Below are 20,041 nucleotides of genomic sequence, written 5' to 3' on the forward strand. Positions count from 1 at the left end.
ACCGCAAGTGTGGGTATTTGGACAAGGCATAAGGGTACGTTTACACGACAACGATATGCTTAAAACCGAGACGTTTTTCCTTTGAGTTATCTGTGTACAGACGGCACCATTGTCAAAACCATCCCTATTCACACATATCCGCGAAAACCCTGTATTCTGCTGCCAGGCCATTAGATGGTGATGAAACACTATAGACTGAACAAGTAATACGCATGTGCAATTGTGCATGATGTCATCGTCTTCAGAGATTTGCGTTTTTGACCATTTTTAAAAACTTGCACTCTGAAACCCGTTTTCAAAAGTTTGCGTTTTCAGGCACCCAAAACGCTGTTGTCGTGTAAACGAACAGCAAAAACGCATAAAAGTTTTAAGTTTTTAGTTGAAAACAGTGTTGTGTAAACAGCCCCTAAGAAACACAGACTCAAAACGTGACATTTGCCATGATGGAGTTTAGAGTTGAAGTGAAGTTTCAGCTCTGCCCTATATCCGGTCTGAAACTGCTGGCCTGGAGCCGCTGTCCTGAAGCAGCTGTCACAAAATGGCACAGCAGCTCTGCAATTAGACATATCTTGAAGATGCCGGGATTCATAATCTCATGGGGAATCAGATTTTGATACCACACCAAAAGAACAGCATTTATCTGAAATAAAAAGCTTTTGTAACATTATACACTACCTTTCAAACATTTGGGGTCAGTAATTTTCTTTTTAAGTAAATTTTAAATGTTTTGTTCAACAAGGATGCATTAAATTGATCAAAAGTGACATTAAAGACAATTATAATACAAACGCTTTTTATTTTAGATAAATGTAGTTCTTTTGAACTTTCGATTCATCAAATAATCCTGAAAATTGTACATAACCGTTTTCAGAATTAATAATAACAATAAAGTTTCTTGAGCAGCAAATCAGCATATTAGAATGATTTCTGAAGGATCATGTGACACTGAAGACTGGAGTAATGATGCTGAAAATTTAGTTTTGACATCACAGGAATAAATAGTAAAATAATGTAAAATAAATTGTAAAATTATGTAAAGTAACTTTTACTTTAAAAAGTTAAAAGGTGTATGTAAAACAGTTAGATGTCATTCTAATATTTAAAAGATGTTCCAAGAATGTTGTTTTTAAGAATGTTTGCTCCCAACATTGTTTGTAGAAGTTTTTTTCGTTTTTTTTATGTTCTGATAATGTATAAATAAAGTTTTTGTGCTAACCTTTTAAGAACATTATTAAAGACAAGATAACTTTGAACAAACATTCTATTAACATTACTGGAAGTCTGTTTGTTCATAACTTTGAGAGATCCTTGCCAGAATGTTTTCATCCGTGTTAAATTGAATACGGCGTCTAACCTGACCTGACTAGTTTCGCTCCGATTATACCTTCAAAGATTAAACAGTTCATGAACGCGATACAATGTACACTTCAATACCATACACCATCATCATGTACCTGGTCAGAAAGTAAAATGTACAAGTTTATAAAGTTTACTTTGATGTGACAGCCTCAAACAGTTCTATCATAAATGTGACCAGACCAGTGTGTTAGATGGGTTTATTATAAGCGAGAAGCTAGCAAGACGCCCATGCTAGCAAGACGTAAACGTTTTTTCCGGTAACAGTGATAGCCGAGCCTAGTAAGAACCAGTTCAGGAATCAAAGCCTTTATACAAGTTAGCGTTCTCTCTGGACAGAGTGGTAGCTGGTAGCATATTCAATTGCCTATTTATGACACATAGCAACACAGCTAAAAGTATTCCAAATATGTACTTTTATTGAAATTAGCCTACCTGTTGAGATATGCTTTCACAAGCACCCGTATGAAGTGTATTTGTGATGTTTGAGTTGGGGGAGACACGACGCGCGAAGTGGTGCGGTTGTTTGAAAATATGCTTTATTTTTGTAGCTCCGCTAGGTGAGGCTAGTGTCACAGAAACCATAGAGATACAGGCCTTGGCTGCATCCAAAATCACATACTTCCCTGTTTTTTGCCTATTGCACTTCCCTGTGCAATATGCCTATTGCACTGTATTTTAGTAATGATATCGTATTGTCTAAGTGTTCTGTTTTATTGTGCAGCACATTCAACCCTGCTCAACCCTGGTTGTGTTTAATGGTGCTATATAAATAAAATGTACATTATATAGTAGGCAAAAAGCTGTATGTGACAAAAGAAGTATGTCTGAATTCACAACACTCATAAAAGAGTACTTTATCTGTCAATGTTCTGAAGTGTACATACGATAGACACTTTGCTATCCCATAAGGCCACGTGTGAGGATTTATGAATGGGAGTGAAGCGACGCAACTGATGCTGGTATGTCACGTGATAATGACAACATGGCAAATGTAGTAAGTCAAATTTACATTCATACTACAAACACTCATACTATATGTAGCAGTCGTGAAGTAATTATTCAAAATAAGTACCTAATCAAGAGAGTATTTGATTTCGGATGCAGCCCTTGTCTAAAATCGCACAGTTCATATCCACCTTTTTCCTGAGCAAATGATGAACGCCGCCATTATGGATTAGCCAATTTCGCACTTCAAGGTTTTTGGCTTCTGGAATGGCCCATGCCATTTTTAAGGTAACAGTGATAGCCAAGCCTAGTACGAACCAGTTCAGGAATCAAAGCCTTTATACCAATTAAATGTCATGAAAATGTTTGAACTGTCTTGGTGAATTATTGGTGAGACTACAAAGTGCTAATTAAAGCTACAATGTGTAATTTTTTTCACCGCTAGGGGTCGCTAACCTCTTACAATAACAAAGGCGTAGGTTGATGATGCAGTGATAAGCGGAATGATGGGAGTTGTCGTCATGCCGAAGGATCTAATAATGTTTATAGACGAGTTAATACATTGATGTTTTGAACAGGACTGTGGTATGAAGCAGGGCGCGATTGCTAATGAGAGACAGATATCAGCGCCACACCGCGAGTCCCGCGGATATAAAGGTATAAGGACATTTCATTCTACCGAACTAACTTACCCGCAAGTGCTGAATAATACTCACACAGGTCATTTTATTAGACAAATGAAACTTGTAAGGTAATGCAGCGCTGTTTCACTTGGTCTACACTATCACACTAAACTGCATTTCAGTGTGTTGAAAGTTATAATGTTTTTCTATGTGTTAGTTTATCTTTATGAGACTAGCAGTGAGCTAGATCAACATTAGAATAACATACTGATCATATTCTAACATTTCATCATGTTGAGCTATATAACATTGATTAGTTTTATGTACATTTGCTCACCTCTACATTTGCGCGGCTCTGTCAAGTAGAAGTTAGTCGAGGACGTGGAGCTCTCGGCATCTCGAAAACGCCACGCTGATATTGATCCTCGTTTTAGTTCTCCTTTTGTCCCAAAGTCTGCTTGCCATGGTCCATAATGGTTCACTTGGGAGAAAATGTTAATTAGTTACATTTTCTCTCTCCTCTGTCACACAATCATCAGATCTATGTGAGAGGGCAGCGCCATTTGATCTGCTGTGTGATTCACCAGGATTCTTTCTGATGTTCTCTCTTCCTGCCCATCACATTCTTGTTCAGCTCCTAATTGATTTGGTCATCTAATCTCTGTTGAACAACAACAGCGTGAGTGTGCCGCTAGATGTAACGCAGTTGTCCACGTCTGTTGCCATGGTTACTATGGCAGTACGTGCGGAAACCAGGGATAACGCGGATATTACGTCATTGACAGGCGACAAGTGGGACAGGTCGACAGGGACGAGCCATTATTTAAAATGGGAATTTCTCTGAAATTAAACATCTTTGGGAACTTTTGGGATAATGTAAGTACACAACTGCAGGAAATATATCACACTGTGCAAGTGATTTTGGGATATTTTATTACAAACATCTTACATATTGTAGCTTTAAGAGCTAAATTTAAGTATTTATTCAAAGTGGTGGCACTTAAATTTTCTACATCATTCTCCGCATCTGTTTGGTGTGGCTGTGCTTCATCGCACTCCATGTGTTGTAAAACTTCTGTTTGGATGGTGTCCTGTTCCGGTCTCCATAGGAACCCATTGTTAAAACGGGGTAAAAAAAAGTTAATTAAACAGAAACTTTTTGAACATAACTAAAAATGAATATGAGCACTGGTAAGCTGTGCTGTTGTTGACTGCCACAACAACACCAATAAACTGAAGAAGTTCCTGGAAAGTTATGTGTGTTTAGCACCAGCAAATCTGAAAAGAATGTCCGTATACGACGCCATATGCCTTGCATATGCCAAACACTGATAAGAGAAAATGTTAAAATACTACCCATCTACCCATAAAAGCTGCATCCTTGTGAGGCTGTGTGCTTCCTTGTCCAGTCCTTCAGAGGCTTGTATGTTAGTGTTCTCCTCAGCATTCAATTCTAGAATGAGACGGTCTAGTAAATGGCTATGTCACACGTTTCCACCCCCACTGTCACAACGAAAATAATATTAAAACTTCATTTTGGAAAATACTTTGTATTAAAAATCTTCATATTAACTGGCTTTCTATTAATGCAATATAGCAAATGACAACCCTTTGTGGTCTCCCAGTGGCTTACATTATTGACAGTTTAGTGTTGTTATGTATTCCCCAAATTTGTGTTTTGTGTGTTTTGTTATTTGGAGTTTTGGTTTGCATTTGACCCTGTTTCTGTTACTTACAGCGAGGGATATGATCTGTGTGTCATCTGAAGTTTCTAGATCCAGTCACTAGCCGGGTTTCCATTACAGATTTGCGCAAAACTTTTGCAATAGTTTCTAAATGTTGATAAAAACTATTGCGAAACGACGGCACTTCCATTAACTGATGTTATGCGACTAAAACTATTTTTTTTCCTCTTGCGATAAGTCATTCCAAAAATCATGTCAATGGATGTTAGAAGGCTGAAAGATCTTCTGAACTGTGAAATACGGTGGCCGAGAGAGCTCAACGCGCTGCAACTGAAGAAAACACATGCAAATAGAAAAACACCTGCAAATTAAGAAAACATCTTCATCAGTTTCACAACACATGTGTGCTCCATATACTCACAACACAACCAAATACAGAAACGCGCTGCAAAAGTTCACAACACAAACAAATACAGAAACGCGCTGCAAATAGGACAGAACACAACGGAAATGTTTCCGGGGAACCCAATAAGTGACGGACGGACGTGCTTACAGCTGTTTACTTTTATTATTATTAATTTTTTTTGCAAAACATACAGAGATGACACGTTTATGACATACAACTTTGTATACAATATACAAAATGTATTTACAATATGTTCAATGCATAGACGGTTCAATGTCATACGAATACTAAAAAGAACAATGAGCTGAAGACGAAAATAAATAAATAAATAAAAAAAGATAGAGAGAAAGAGGGAAAGACATTAATCTATACATCAGTTACATTGTACACATTTTGTCATGTTATGTTAAAATAAGTTTCATAAGAAATGTTAGAATACAGCTAGGGTCCAAATATGAGACGGCAAGTTTTAAAGTGGAGACACTCACACACAGGTATAACGCATATTTTAAAAAATTTGTTGTATAAAATGTATATTTATTTGCAACAGTTATGTTAACAGCAATAATACTATATTTCTGGTAAGAACAGCTATTCAGCTGATGGACACGCGCTGCGTTGTCATGGGAACATCCCAGGTGAAAATAATGAGGAAATTACGTTGTCTTTCGTTGCTCCCTTCATCAACATAATGGCACACAAGTGCCCCGCTCCCTCCAAAGTGCCCAATTCACGGGCTCTGCCGTCTGCCCTTTTAAGAGAGTAGGGCATAGGTAAAGCTCACGAGCAATAAGCACGTCCCAGCCGTCCGTCCGTCACTTATTGGGTTCCCCGGAAACATTTCCGTTGTGTTCTGTCCTATTTGCAGCGCGTTTCTGTATTTGTTTGTGTTGTGAACTTTTGCAGCGCGTTTCTGTATTTGGTTGTGTTGTGAGTATTTGGAGCAAACATGTGTTGTGAAACTGATGAAGATGTTTTCTTAATTTGCGGGTGTTTTTTCTATTTGCATGTGTTTTCTTCAGTTGCAGCGCGTTGAGCTCTCTCGGCCACCGTAGTGAAATGCCTCAGGCTAACATCTCCACAAAAGCCAAGATGGTTCTTTCGAGTCTATATAATGCAACAAAAATAAAGCACCCTCTTTTGAAGAAACGTCTCGATAGAATGGAGCAAATGTCCAGCACGATTGTGTCCTGAGAAACCCAGGAGGGAAATCATGAACCGAGCCATCACCATCATCAGGATCTGATCATTTATATTCTCCTGCTTGTCTCTGGGGAACAATCTCACTCTGTTATAATGCAGTATGCAGAAGCAACCTTGCCCTGTGCTGGCAAACGCATTATTACTCTGTTCCGGTGACAAATGATCTCACCGGACAACACTGAAAAGGGGCCAGGCGGTGAGGACAGCTGTTAATGTTTGCTTTTAGATTTGGATGTACAGCTAGCGTGGCTCGCCCAAAGACAGATCAATCAATGCTGGGTAGGGGACGGCAGTCAAAGGCTAAGATGGAGCTTTCCTTAAGCCTGTCTCCACGAGTAAGTGTATTAGAGTTGCAGGGACTGAGGGCGAGAGTGAAGCTAATGAAAAGCATGGAGAGATGGCTTTTTGTCACAGGTCTGTAATTGCAGTTTCAGAGAGGGCAATGTTAAAAAAATATAAGCAAGCCTCTCTTGGAGTAGACCGTGGAGGTTGGAGTCCATGGATTTTTATCAAGTGCAATATGGCTTTTCAGAAATTAAGGTGTTTGTTAAAGGATAGTTTGTGCAAAAATCTTTAGTTCAACAAATACCCTGGTTTCTCTCCTTTCTTGCCATGGTCTCCTATTCTCTGTCTAGGGTTCACTTGGGAGAACATTTTTATTAGTTACATTTTCTTTCTCCTCTGTCACACAATCATCAGATCTATGTGAGAGGGCAGCGCCATTTGATCTGCTGTGTGATTCACCAGGATTCTTTCTGATGTTCTCTCTTCCTGCCCATCACATTCTTGTTTAGCTCCTAATTGATTTGGTCATCTAATCTCTGTTGAACTGAGTATAGAAAGAAAGCCATGATTAAAGAGTTCCCCTTTGGGAGTTGCATTGGCTCAGGGGTCAGGGGCTGGTTTGCAGGAGCAAAATCAGTTGTTGACTTGCTGCATTCAGCTTCATCTCACTTGGCCTGTGTTTGGACAGACCAATAATCAGCCCAGCTGCCCAGTGACCTCCTCTGGGACAGAATGAGTACCTGAAAAAAACAACAACATGTGAAAATGGAAAAGAAAGCAGATTATGTTTCCCTGCAGCTACAGCTGCATAGTAGTGATGATATATACTGTACAGATTTGCCACTAACCTCAGCAAAAAATAGTAATTGTCATGCCCCAAAATAATGTCACTGGTTGAGCCGGTGTTGCTGTATCAGGCTTGATGAGACCACATGAGACCCCATTAGACCTTATCAGGCTAGTCTAGACCTCATCAAACCCTTTTTTTTACCACTTCAGGCATCATTAGAACTGATCAGACTCCATTAGATCAGAGCTTATCCCATTAGACCTCATCAGACACATCTTAAACCTAGTTAAGGCCTAGTTAGATGTGCTGTTCTGGTTCAATACTAGAGTATTTTGACCAGTTACTAGGAGTTCCCAGTGATTCTTCTAACTTTTGACTGGTTATTAGGCAATTTTAGTATGTTTTTGTTGGCTGCTACTGTAGGTGTCATTCAATCAAAAACATGTTTTTGTTCTTCTGTGAAGTCCACTTATAATGTTAGTCAATGGTTCTTGCATCAAAAGACTGTTGTGGTACCTTTAAAAAGTTTAAAAGAGTAATAATGCTGCCCCAGTCAAGAATTTGATCTCACAGTGATCTCACCGTGAGCTCCCAGGATACTCATGCTATGGTCATAATGTAAGACCACTATGATATCATTGTGTTAAACTCACACTCAAATACTAATTTCTTTAATATTGGTCATTTATATCACAAACATCATGTAGCAGTTCATATTTTATTTAAATCAACAAAGTATTCAGTTTACTATTTTGTATTCTTTTCAGCCTGATGTTTTTTGAGACATTGATACTTTGTGTCATTTGACACAAATATTCATATTTGACAGATGCATTCAGATTCTGGTGTTGTTTTGGTGACTTGTTTTCACTTCTTAACCTCTATTTCTTTTTCCCCTTGAAAAGACTTGACACATCCTGAAACACAGAGAGCAATATGTCAATGCAATCAGTTTGATTACTGGTGTGAATACTGTAGCCAGGTGATTCCTCACCTGAAATGGCAAGATGACTGGTTCACATGTACCTTGTGCCAGTACTCTGCCAACACAGGGCCAGGCCACAGTGCATATTGGCATTATAATATCATATGAGCGTATGTGAATAGCAATTAAAGAGACCACTCCATTTCTCCAGTGTAACAATACAATGCTGAGTCCAGAACATAACTGTACAGCACAAACAGTCCTAACAAATCCTGCAGTATCCATGTTTTTCCAGTGTTGAGAAACAGGAAGTATAATGTCCTCCCGGTGACCAACATTTGAACTGCCTCCTCTCAACCTGCTCAACATTTTGAATTCACAATGAGCTCACATACTCACTGTGAGTATCACAGAATAAAAATGGTGTGATGTCACTGGGATCATGATCTCACGTGTTGACTGGGTTTAAATGATTTATGAATAAAAATGGCTAAAAACTAGTTTTTATATGCAAAGACAAATTAACATGTGACAAGGGGGCATATCAAAGGTATTTATATCAGACTAAAAAGTGTGTACTTTCCTATCGCTAGCAGATTAGTGATTATTATATCTTTACCAATTAGGTCTCAGCCACTGTTTACATGGTAGAATACTATTATTTTAATTAAGCAAGAGCAATTTTCCACAGTGAGGCTTTGCGTTCCATCCATGTGGAATTTTCTAGAATCAATGCGAAACATAGCCTACTTCATACATTATTGAAAGGTTCAAGCAAAATTCACCATCCAAAAAATGATGACGGAGTTTATGTGGACATTGCTGAACTTGAGCACTCAAACACACACAACAATGTGACATCAAACCAGAATGAGATGTTCCTCCTCATCTCATTTCCAAACTTTTTTTTATTTGAAAAAGACATGTCCCACCACACTCAAAGTGAGTTTGGTCCTCTTGACATTATGAGGTTAAGCACAAAGAGAAAGCTATTCGGGCTTAGCTGTGGCCTAATATGGGAATGAGAGCATGAAAGACATTTCTAATCTGCTAATGCAAAAATCACATTAACTTCCCTAATTCATTTTCGCCACAGCGATGGGATATTAAAGGCTGCAACTCAGGGACCTTTAAAAGCGAGCTGTGGATGTTTTTTCAAGCTGTTTCAAGTGTAGAGGTTGTAAGAGTGTTTTTTGTTTGGCAGTTGGCAGAGTCTGTAAGAACACAACAGCACAGGAGCTCATATGGCAGTGGATTATCATTGAGAGGCTTTACTGTGTGATGAGAAATAAACATTGTTGGAGTGTGTGTGTGTGTGTGTGTGTGAATATATATACACACACACATATATATACACATATATACATAAATATCTACATACACAGTCAAACCAAAATTTATTCAAACACCTTTAACATTTCTCACATTATCACAGTTTATTCACTATAGTTTAGAAAATGGTAATAAAATATGACAAGAACTCAAATCAGTGGATATTTCACTAGTTTTGGCCGTTCTTCTGTTATGCTGGGTACACACCAAAAGATAACCGGGCTGATTTTGGGCCGATTTCCCCCCTTCCGACAATCCTAGCTATGTCCCGATTATCTTGATGGTTCAACAGATTATCTTATCAGATTTTCCCTTGGTGTGAGGTGTGTTAAGTGTGTCCGAGCCTGCTCGGAAGAACTTCGGAGCCGCCCCTATCGCGAATCGTAAATATTCAACACGTTTAATATTTACGATCAGAAATCCTGGTGTGTGGGGGGAACTCCGAGGACAAACCATAGACAGTAAAAGAAATGGACACAGCGACCCCATTGGATTCAACGGAGAAAAGTGAAGTCAATTAGAAGCACTCACTTCCTGGTGGCTGAGCGTACTGCGCAGACTCAAACTGAGCTTGACGACGTAGATGTGACGTTAGCAACCCGTCTGTCTTCTAGTAGCTGTGCCAAGAGAAATCTGAATCATTCCCTTCCGAAACTTGCAGAGAAGGAGAGTGTGAGTAGGAGGTGTCCATGAGCTAGGAGAAGGAGAAACTTTTGCTAAGTATTCTGATTAATTATTTTGCCTCCACGTCCCCCCGATTGCCCGCGAGCTTCTCCTCCTGTCCATACGGTAATCTCTCTACTTTGCGACAGAGAGTCGCGTGGTTATGACCTAATCGTTAGCCTATTTTTACAAAAACGGCTTCTACGGGGCCATAACGTAAGATACAAGGTAATGGAGCCTTTTATACATTTTCGTGTTTCTTTAGAAATAAATAATGGACAAATGGAGTCTTTAAACGCCTCAGATGTAAAGTTATTCGCTGTCAAAGTGAAGCCAAAATGAATGGGAGTCAATGGAATGCTAACAGTAGGTGGGGGTCCGCTAATCAATGGCGGCGCCCGGGGAAGCTTCAATGTTTTCCGAAACATTGGGGGCTTGGGACAAACCCGCGCACGTTCTGGAGATTATCACGTGAAACAAAACAATATCCAATCAGAAAGCAAGATGATGGAAGACACGGTCATTCTCACACACACACACACACTTGCATGAAGCTAAGTGTTAAGGGTTCAGTGAGGTTCTATAGAGGGATTAAATAACTTTATCTAAAGAGACAATAAATCCAATAAAGAATAAATAAAGACAATATAGAATGAATACTGTATATTTCTGTATAAAAGGTTATATAATGGTGGGTACAATGGTTTTTTTCACATGAATTTTCTGTGAAAATTATTCCAAACACTATCATCGCAATTTCTTCCTGCATATCATCCGCCATGCTTATTCTGAAGTCTCGCGAGATTTCCTGTGTTCACAGTCGAGACTCTGGTTGAAAATCTGTCTTTGTCACATCATGGCACACCACACACTGTAGGAGCAAAATGCTTAAATCTAGGATTTTTTGTCCTCATGTTTGTGGTCTATCACATTTTGAAAATCTTATAAGATGTAAAAAATCTTTTGGTGTGTACCCAGCATTAGTCTGTCTCACAAATGAATAGCTGTCAGCTGTTAAATTTAAGTACACAATTAGATAATACCAATTTAGGTCAACCAATAACCAAGCAATGCTTAATTTTGTTCAGTATGTGGTATAAAAAGGTCGCATTAGCAATTTAATAAAAAAAATAATAACTTTTTTGGGTGTAATATGTCTCAGTTTACTTGATTTTGCTATCCTCAGTTACATTAATGAACTATAGTGTCCTGCACCCACTAGTAAAAAAAATATATATATAAAAAATTATATCTGTTGTCTGAAATTTTTTTGGTTTGACTGTATGTCATGCAGTGTAATTTGTAATAATCTTATAGGATTGCCGAAATTGCAGAGTCTGTAGCAGGCATTAAATCAAAATAGAAAGAAATCACTGTAAGAAAAAAGTCTGCAAATAAAACTGACTACAGCCATTTTTTTTTTTTTTTTTTTTTTTCATAGAGGTCTCCCTTTGTGTCAGGAAAAGTAATGCAACAAGTCTGGAAAATCATTAAGCTTGTCAAAAGTGGGTGGAGCCACTGCAATTTCCTGCTCTAGAAAAAGCCACAGCAGGACCACAACAAACATTCTCTGGTTCTCTGGGTTTAATAATAATGGAATTCATCAGTGTTGGATTGTTGCTGCTTGTTGCAGTTGGCTCGTCTTTGGCACAGTGGTCAGGATTTCAACAAGGCCAGGATCCATTAAGATTCCTACAACAACAGTCACCAGTTTTAGCTTCTCAGCAAGCTCTTCAAGAATCACAGTTATCAGCTTCTTTGAGACCTGCGACGAACCCTGGTGGGGCAAATCAATGGAAGCTTCAAGATCCTGGAAGTAGTCAGTCTAAACACCTAATGGAGGCTCCTTTGACACCTTTGACCTGGCATTTTCCTGTTGTGCCTGAAGAACCCCAACAGCCCGATGTGCCTTTTGAGTTGCATGTACCTACCCCTTCTCAGAGTATTGCAGCACAATGTGGAGAGAAATTTGTCCATGTGGAGGTTAAGAAGGACTTCTTTGGTACTGGTCAGCTGGTGAATCCCTCATTCCTCACTTTAGGAGGTTGTGCAGCTGTAGGGGAAGATCCAACAACTCAAGTCCTTATCTTTGAGTATGAGCTCCAGGCATGTGGCAGCTCTCTGATGGTGAGTGGCTGCTTATGAGTCTTGCTAACTATAGTAATTGAGGGTAAAAGCTAGGTTACTGCATGGACTCATTCTCGATCTGTTTTCAGATGACTGGTGATGAGCTGGTGTATAAATTCACCCTCTTCTACACTCCTGAGGCTTTAGTGGGAACTCCCATTGTAAGAACTGATGCAGCAGCTGTTGGAATTGAGTGCCACTATTCAAGGTAGTAAAGTGTTTTTATTTATTTTTATATAAATTGAGCAGTATCAATTCAGGTTGACGAACCATGTTTTATTCCTCTGTTTAGGTTGCACAATGTTAGCAGTAATGTTTTGATGCCCAATTGGGTTCCTTTTGCTGCCACAAAGATTGCAGAGGAAGTTGTGGTGTTTTCTCTAAAGCTCATGACTGGCAAGTTTTTATACACACTTTGTAAGAGTAACTCTGAAGTGACACTGATTTTCGTTCTATTTCTGTGTCCCTTGCAGATGACTGGATGTTCGAGAGGCCATCCAATCAGTTTTTCTTGGGACAATTCCTGAATTTTGAAGCTTCTGTGAAGCAGTTCAACCATGTTCCCCTGCGACTCTTTGTAGATGGTTGTGTTGCTACTGCAGTCCCTGATGTGAATACAGCTCCAAGATATTCCTTTATTGAGAACCATGGGTAAGTAAGGATTAGCTTCTTGAAGTGTCATATTTGACCAGAGCCTAAGTGTTATCTTTTGCTTCAGGTGCCTGGTTGATGCAAAGCTTACGGGATCTACTTCCGGTTTTATGCACAGAGTTCAGAATGACAAACTTCTCTTTCGCTTGGAGTCTTTCAGATTCCAGCAAGCAAATAGTGGTTTGGTATGTAATGGTGCTGTCTTTCTGCAAGAGATGAATGTTTGTCCCATGTATACAAGTTTAAAATCCTTTTGTAGGTATACGTCACATGTTCTTTAAGGGCAGTTATGGCTTCAACCCCCATAAGTGCAGAGAACAAGGCTTGCTCCTTTGCCAATGGGTATGTTCTAACAGAATAAGTGCTTACCAGATAAGATGTGATCAGAATGGGTAACCTTTTCTTTGCCCTTTTTTATAGATGGCTTTCTGCAGATGACAATGACCAGATGTGTATGTGCTGTGACTCCACATGTGGCTTCAGCAGGAAAGGGCGAGCACTACCTGATTCAGGTAAAGATGTGTACTAGGATCTGTATTTTGCTTTATACAGAGCAACCATGAATGCCTTAATTTTTTTTTTTTTTTTTCTCTCTAAGGCCTTGTTTCAGAAGGGAAAGCAACAGTTGGCCCCATTGTAGTCACTGAACCTCAATTTCAAGTGTCTAATAAAGACCTGGAATGAACACCGTGTCTTGTCTTTTCTAGAGGATAGTGTTGGTTTCATGCTTTCAAGTGCATGCTTATGACTGATACTTGATCTTTCATTTGAAAGTTATGTCTAGCTGTAAAATGCGTTCTTTCATATAAAACAAATCTAAATTATGTCATATGCTCAATGAAAATGCAGAACAATTAGATCATGACATCAAAGGCTAGATTAGTGTAATGCTATAATGGGTAGTTGCCATGCACACTTAATAAACACTCTTAACGCATTATAGTCGTTCGCGTCTATTGTGATCTCAAAATTATGGCCAGTTGATAATACCTAAAATATCAATCTACTGCTGGTGGTAGATCCTTTTCCTATTTAGCACCAAACCTCTGGAACAGTCTTCCTAACATTGTCTGGGAAGCAGACACACTCTATCAGTTCAAAACTAGACTAAAAACACATCTTTGACCTAGAATACACAACACATTATAGACTTCTATAATTCAATGTTAGACTGCATAGATTAGGTCAACTGGGAACACTCCCCGTAAATCCTGATGTACTTGTTACATAAGAAGGGTGGCATCTACGCTAATATTAGTCTCTGTTTATCTGAGGTTTACCGCAGTCTGCTATTTCCAGATCTGATGAAGGATCTGCGCCTGGACACGATGACAATGTAGCAGAGATGCTCACAAGTCTCTGAGCTAGAGTCCAAGTCAAGTCTCAAGTCTTTGAGCTAGAGGTCAAGTCTCAAGTCTATTGTGGTTATAAGTGTTGCATCACATACAGCGACCCATCCAGGCTACTTAGAACACTGCATAGCTATATATAAGGAATTCAAAGCATGTACTATGTTATTATGACTCCTTTATTTATTACAGTATCAGCTTTGATTTTGGTATATACTCAATGTAAACAGGCTATTGCAACATGACAAAAACACAAAGAATGCTTTACTTTTAAGTTAATATCTGTATTTTGCCTTGTAGCATGAACATACAGTACAAAATTTGAGTTTCTGAAGAAAAAGGACTCCCTTGTCTGTCGCTGAATTATAATGAAAGGCCTTGGCTCCTATTGTGCTGGCTCTGGGGCTATAAGACCAAATATATAAAAATGTTATACCTTACACTTACAGTACTAAAATTGACATACTCCTATTTAGTGCAAAACTGCAAAACATCACATTGTAGCTAAATGCAAAACACAATTGCAACGAACCAAATGATGTGAAATATACTATTATAAAAATATACTTTTATTGACCCCTTTCCGTGGATGAAAAACACTGAAAAACTCTGATTGATCGCTATCATGTATGAGGAATATATATTTCGGTAAGTTGTACTGCATCTTTCAACAGCGTCGTGTTTATTTACTATTAGCTAATAGAAAGGGTCGGTTCACGTGCCGTTAGGGATCTTGGATCTGTCACGTCACATTTACAAGCGCCAAAACGGTATTTATTGTTTGAATTTCGTAATAGAATTGACAGAATTTGAGAGCTGAGATTTTTTTATATCATAAGTACCTGCTCTGTCTAGTCTGTCGGTCTCCGTGTCCTCTTTGCTTTGCGATTTTTCTGTGCGTGAGAAAATGGATGTGTGTCGTGAGAGCGTGTGAAAAGTGTCAATCGCGTGAGTCTCACGGTTCTGTTGAAGTTTTTAAACCCAAAGCTTACGATGAATGGCTCAGCAGCCAGCGGCCGGTGCAGTCGAAATGTTTGTTGTCCTCTCATGTGTGGCCGCGCACCGCAGTAACGTAGGCAGGTTATAGGTAACGGAGGGAGGGAGGGGAATAACAGCGAGCTCGTCAGACGTTTCCTAATAAACATTGTTCACGAGTCCCGCAGCTCGAGTCCGAGTCGAGTCTGAAGTCTTTCGAGGACGAGTCTCAAGTCGAGTCTGAAGTCACGCTGTGTGCAACTTAAGTCGCACTCGAGTCCGAGTCTCAAACTCGAGTCCCCATCTCTGCAATGCAGTCCTGAAGTGTTAACCAGTCCCTCCCCGTGAAGGCCTTCTTCCATTCCCTCTATCTCAGTACAGATAAAATGTTGTCGGGATAATTCCATTTCGCACATACCTTTGGACTGAACACATAATGCGCATGTGCACGACATCTGTGTTTTTGCGGGTTTGCGTTTTTGAGGTTTATGCTGAGATAACGGGTAATTGTTTGCACCTTTGCACCCCGAACCTATTTCAGGGAAATTTAGGACATTTCCTAACTGTCTGTTCTCGAGACACCAGGCACTGTTTTGTGCGGATGGGCGGCTGGAGTGCGTTATGGGTTTTCTGTTAGAAAGGTGTCGTGTTAGCGGCCCCTAAGTTAATACCTAATGATCTTTGCAACAGAAGTGAATCAATCAATCAAAACTAACTTTAGCTGGACAATAACTTTATCCTAGAGCTGTTGTAAAGACAAAACAATCTGTTACGCTAATTTACTATTATCACTGTAAAGCTGCTTTGAAACAATCCATGTTGTTAAAAGCGCTATATAAAAGAAGGTGACTTGACTTGACTTGATCTTGTACCTGCACTGGTACGTAGTGATGTGAATATTTCGGCCTTAAGTTAAATGAACTGACACTGGAATTGTTCCGTTTGCTGCCATGATTTCTTAATTACATGACCAAGACATTTAAACAGTTCACTTTTGATTCAGTTAAACTAGTGTTACAAAATTTGTCTAATGAAAGTTGAATGAGCTATACAGTTGTTGAGAAGTTGTACATCCTTTCACAATTGACACTGTACTTTGTTTACACAACTTAATTCTTCCTACTGTATTGGAAAGAAAAGTATCATTATTTTGTGAGGAGAACTCTGCTCATGTTTTTGCATGATGTATGAAAGCATTTTTTTCCTTATTGTGACTGTTTTCATGAATTTAAGAATTGTCCAGTTTAATTATATTTATAATTCGATCTGATAGTTAGACTTATGCTGGCCGTGTCCAATAATTTAGTCCACTTAACCTCGCACCTTTCTTACAATGGACTGCAAACTAGCATTCATATCTGACGAATGACAACTGATGGATTGAACCAAGATTCTGTCCTACTTTTTTTTTATTTCTTTTTTTAGTTGGTTTCATTCGGATGTACTTACAATATGCAAGAAAAGACTTGTCGCTGATTCCATTACATCAATTTTATTGTCTTTGTCTGACTATGAACACGAATAAAGTTTATTTTTTATTTTTATTTTTTATTCAAGCACAACCGTATGTGATAAGTTTAAAGTTAATGTGATGAATCACTGTCTGTCTCATGCACTTCTCAATGTTTTTAGTTCTTAGCATTTGTGTTTGTATTGCAGAACCAAAGTATAGAAAATTCTCCTCCACACTGCAAGATGATCAGCACTTTGAATGTCCCCTGGAAATGGTAGAGCATCCTGGAATATGGGATATTTTCACTTCTTAACATCCATTTCTTTTTCACCTTGAAAAGACTTGACACATCCTGAAACACAGAGAACAATATGTCAATGCAATCAGTTTGATTACTGGTGTGATTACTGTAGCCAGGTGATTCCTCACCTGAAATGGCTAAATGACTGGTTCACATGTACCTTGTGCCAGCACTCTGCCAACACAGGGCCAGGCCACAGTGCATATTGGCATTATAATATTATATGAGCGTATGTGAATAGCAATTAAAGAGACCAGTCGCCATTTCTCCAGTGTAATGATACAATGCTGAGTCCAGAACACAACCGTACAGTCTTAACAAATCCTGCAGTATCCACGTTTTTCCAGTGTTGAGAAACAGGAAGTATAATGTCCTCCCGGTGACCAACATTTGAACTGCCTCCTCTCAACCAACTCAACATTTTGAATTCACAATGAGCTCACATACTCACTGTGAGTATCACAGTATAAAAATGGAGTGATGTCACTGGGATCATGATCTCACGTGTTGACTGGGGCTAAATGATTTATGAATAAAAAATGGCTAAATGCTGTTTTTTATATGCAAAGACAAATGAACGTGACAAGGTGGCATATCAAATGTATTTACATCAGACTAAAAAGTGTGTTCATTTAATCACACAGTAATAGGGATTTGGGACACAAGTTGAGGCAGAGAGTCTCAGTGTGTACCATTCACAATGTGTTTTGTGCAGTGAATTACTGGCTGCCAAATAATGAAACCAGCAAAATTCAAGAGATATTTAGAAACCAAACACTTTTGCATATTACTGGAACATTGCATTTCAATGTAATAGTAATAAAAGTCAAGTCACCTTTATTTATATAGTGCTTTATACAATACAAATTGTTTTAAAGCAGCTTTACAGTGATAAGAGGAAAATAATGCATTTTGGCTGCTGTTCAGCTGAAGTCAGTTCAGTGTTGATTCAGTTCCATTGTAAGAAATCTAAGGATCATCAGTTGTTCATTTCATTTATAAAGCAGTTCTGCAATAAATGATGTCATCGTCCAGTTCAGTTCTCATGCAACAGCGTCAGTACAGTCGGATCAATAATATTGTTGAAAATTAAGTGTCTCCAACTAAGCAAGCCTGGGGGGTATTCCAGAAAGCAGGTTATGTGACATTCCCGGGTATGTTTAAGGGTAAGTAAGCTGATAACCTCAACTTTCGGTTCCAAAAATGGAGGTAACTTTCAGGGTATGTAAGTAGCCTTAGCAACCTCTCTGAACATGAACTGCTCCGGAGCAGGTTCTGTTTCAAGGTTAGTTTACTGCAGAGGTTCAGTGCATGCGTGCCCTATTGATGATGCTCCAGTGGGCGTGACAGATTGCGCACGATATTATATATATATAGTTATATCGATATATAAAGTGCTATTAAAACAAGATAATGTTAATTTTATTATAAAATATAGCTATATAATTCTCATCTCACACATCGTTGATCTGCATTCAGACATGTTTTTATTTTTGCAACGACGTTTTTCTATGCTATAATGTATTTCCTTAATAAAAGACATATATGATTTGATGTATCTTACCTTTCAAGCAATGTGGAAATAAAATGACTAAACAAAAAATAAACTTATACAGCCATGCTATCTTTGCAAGCACAGACTGTTATTTAGTTTAATCAGTCTTTCTTTTTATTATATAATTAGCATCAAACAAACAATATAGTTCTTATTCACAGTGATTAAAGATTATTAAATGAAACGATTGACAAATGATAGCACAACCACCAAATAGGAGGCGATATGCACCAAGTATGTAAAACAGCATTTAACAAAAGAAGAAGAAAGTAGTAGTATCCTGCGCTTTTTCTTACCGTCGCTCTGTTGAGAATGTTTGGTGTGTTAACCATGAACATACTTGTTGGATTGGATGAACTTACACCTGGACACATTTTTGGAACCAGCACACTTTGAGTAAGCAAGGTTTGGGCTAATCAACCGAGAGTTCAGGGTATATGTGAGGGTAATGCTGGGTACACACCAAAAGATTTTCAAAATGTGACAGACCACAAACATGAGGACAAAAAATCCTAGATTTAAGCGTTTTGCTCCTATAGTGTGTGGTGTGCCATGATGTGACAAAGACAGCACACCACACACAAACAGATTTTCAACCAGAGTCTGAACACAGGAAATCTCGCAAAATATCGTGAGACTTCAGAATAAGCATGACGGACGATATGCAGGAAGAAATTGCGATAGTGTTTGGAATGATTTTCACAGAAAATTCACGTGAAAAAACCATTGTACCTATGTATTTCCTTATATATAACCTTTTATACAGAAATATATTCATTCTTTATTGTCTTTATTTATTCTTTATTGGATTTATTGTCTCTTTAGAAAAAGTTATTTAATCCCTCTAGTCTATAGAACCTCACTGAACCCTTAACACTCAGCTTTTTTTTTTCTTTTTTTTTTTCTTTTTTTTTATTGATTTTAAGAATTATACAATTACAGTCAGGGGGGTACAAAGAGTAAAGCCGATAAACAAACATAAAAAGACATATACATAAACAGTGACAAACTTAAAAGTTAAACAAAAATTTGAAAATGTTTACAGATTGAAACGCACTTTGCAGCTTTCTTATTTTTCAAACCCAATATTGTGTTTAGGTATTGTAAAATTTCTGCTCTTAAAATGAAAAACAAAGGCTTGTTTCCTCGAAATTTACACTTATGAATACTAAATCTTAACATTAAGCTTCCTGCAAGTGTGTGTGTGTGTGTGTGTGAGAAAGACCGTGTCTTCCATCATCTCGCTTTCTGATTGGATATTGTTTCGTTTCACGTGATAATCTCCAGAGCGTGCGCGTGTTTGTCCTCGGAGTTCCCCCCACACATCAGGATTTCTGATCGTAAATATTAAACATGTTTAATATTTACGATTCGCGATCGGAGCGGCTCCGACGTTCTTCCGAGCAGGTTCGGA

At 38.5% G+C, this 20,041-nt stretch overlaps 3 protein-coding genes across 4 annotated transcripts in view; 2 read left to right on the forward strand and 1 right to left on the reverse strand.

Annotated features, from left to right (window-relative positions):
• Positions 1 to 20,041, forward strand: part of LOC309482889 (uncharacterized protein) — a 201,252-nt gene that overhangs the window by 82,993 nt on the left and 98,218 nt on the right. The gene's annotated exons all lie outside the window — the stretch shown is intronic.
• The window catches only part of LOC309482910 (uncharacterized protein), a 402,133-nt gene that overhangs the window by 61,017 nt on the left and 321,075 nt on the right, over positions 1 to 20,041 (reverse strand). The gene's annotated exons all lie outside the window — the stretch shown is intronic.
• Positions 11,801 to 13,678, forward strand: LOC309482417 (zona pellucida sperm-binding protein 3-like; the record flags this gene model as incomplete). Its single annotated transcript, XM_082147763.1, has 8 exons — positions 11,801 to 12,343; positions 12,433 to 12,551; positions 12,636 to 12,739; positions 12,817 to 12,994; positions 13,062 to 13,179; positions 13,254 to 13,336; positions 13,415 to 13,506; positions 13,593 to 13,678. The coding sequence occupies exons 1-8, from the start codon at positions 11,810 to 11,812 to the stop codon at positions 13,676 to 13,678; spliced, it is 1,314 nt and encodes a 437-aa protein (XP_082003889.1). The 5' UTR covers positions 11,801 to 11,809.

The sequence above is a fragment of the Leuciscus leuciscus genome, assembly GCF_965113295.1.
Source record: "Leuciscus leuciscus genome assembly, chromosome: 19".
Taxonomy (NCBI): Eukaryota; Metazoa; Chordata; class Actinopteri; order Cypriniformes; family Leuciscidae; genus Leuciscus; species Leuciscus leuciscus.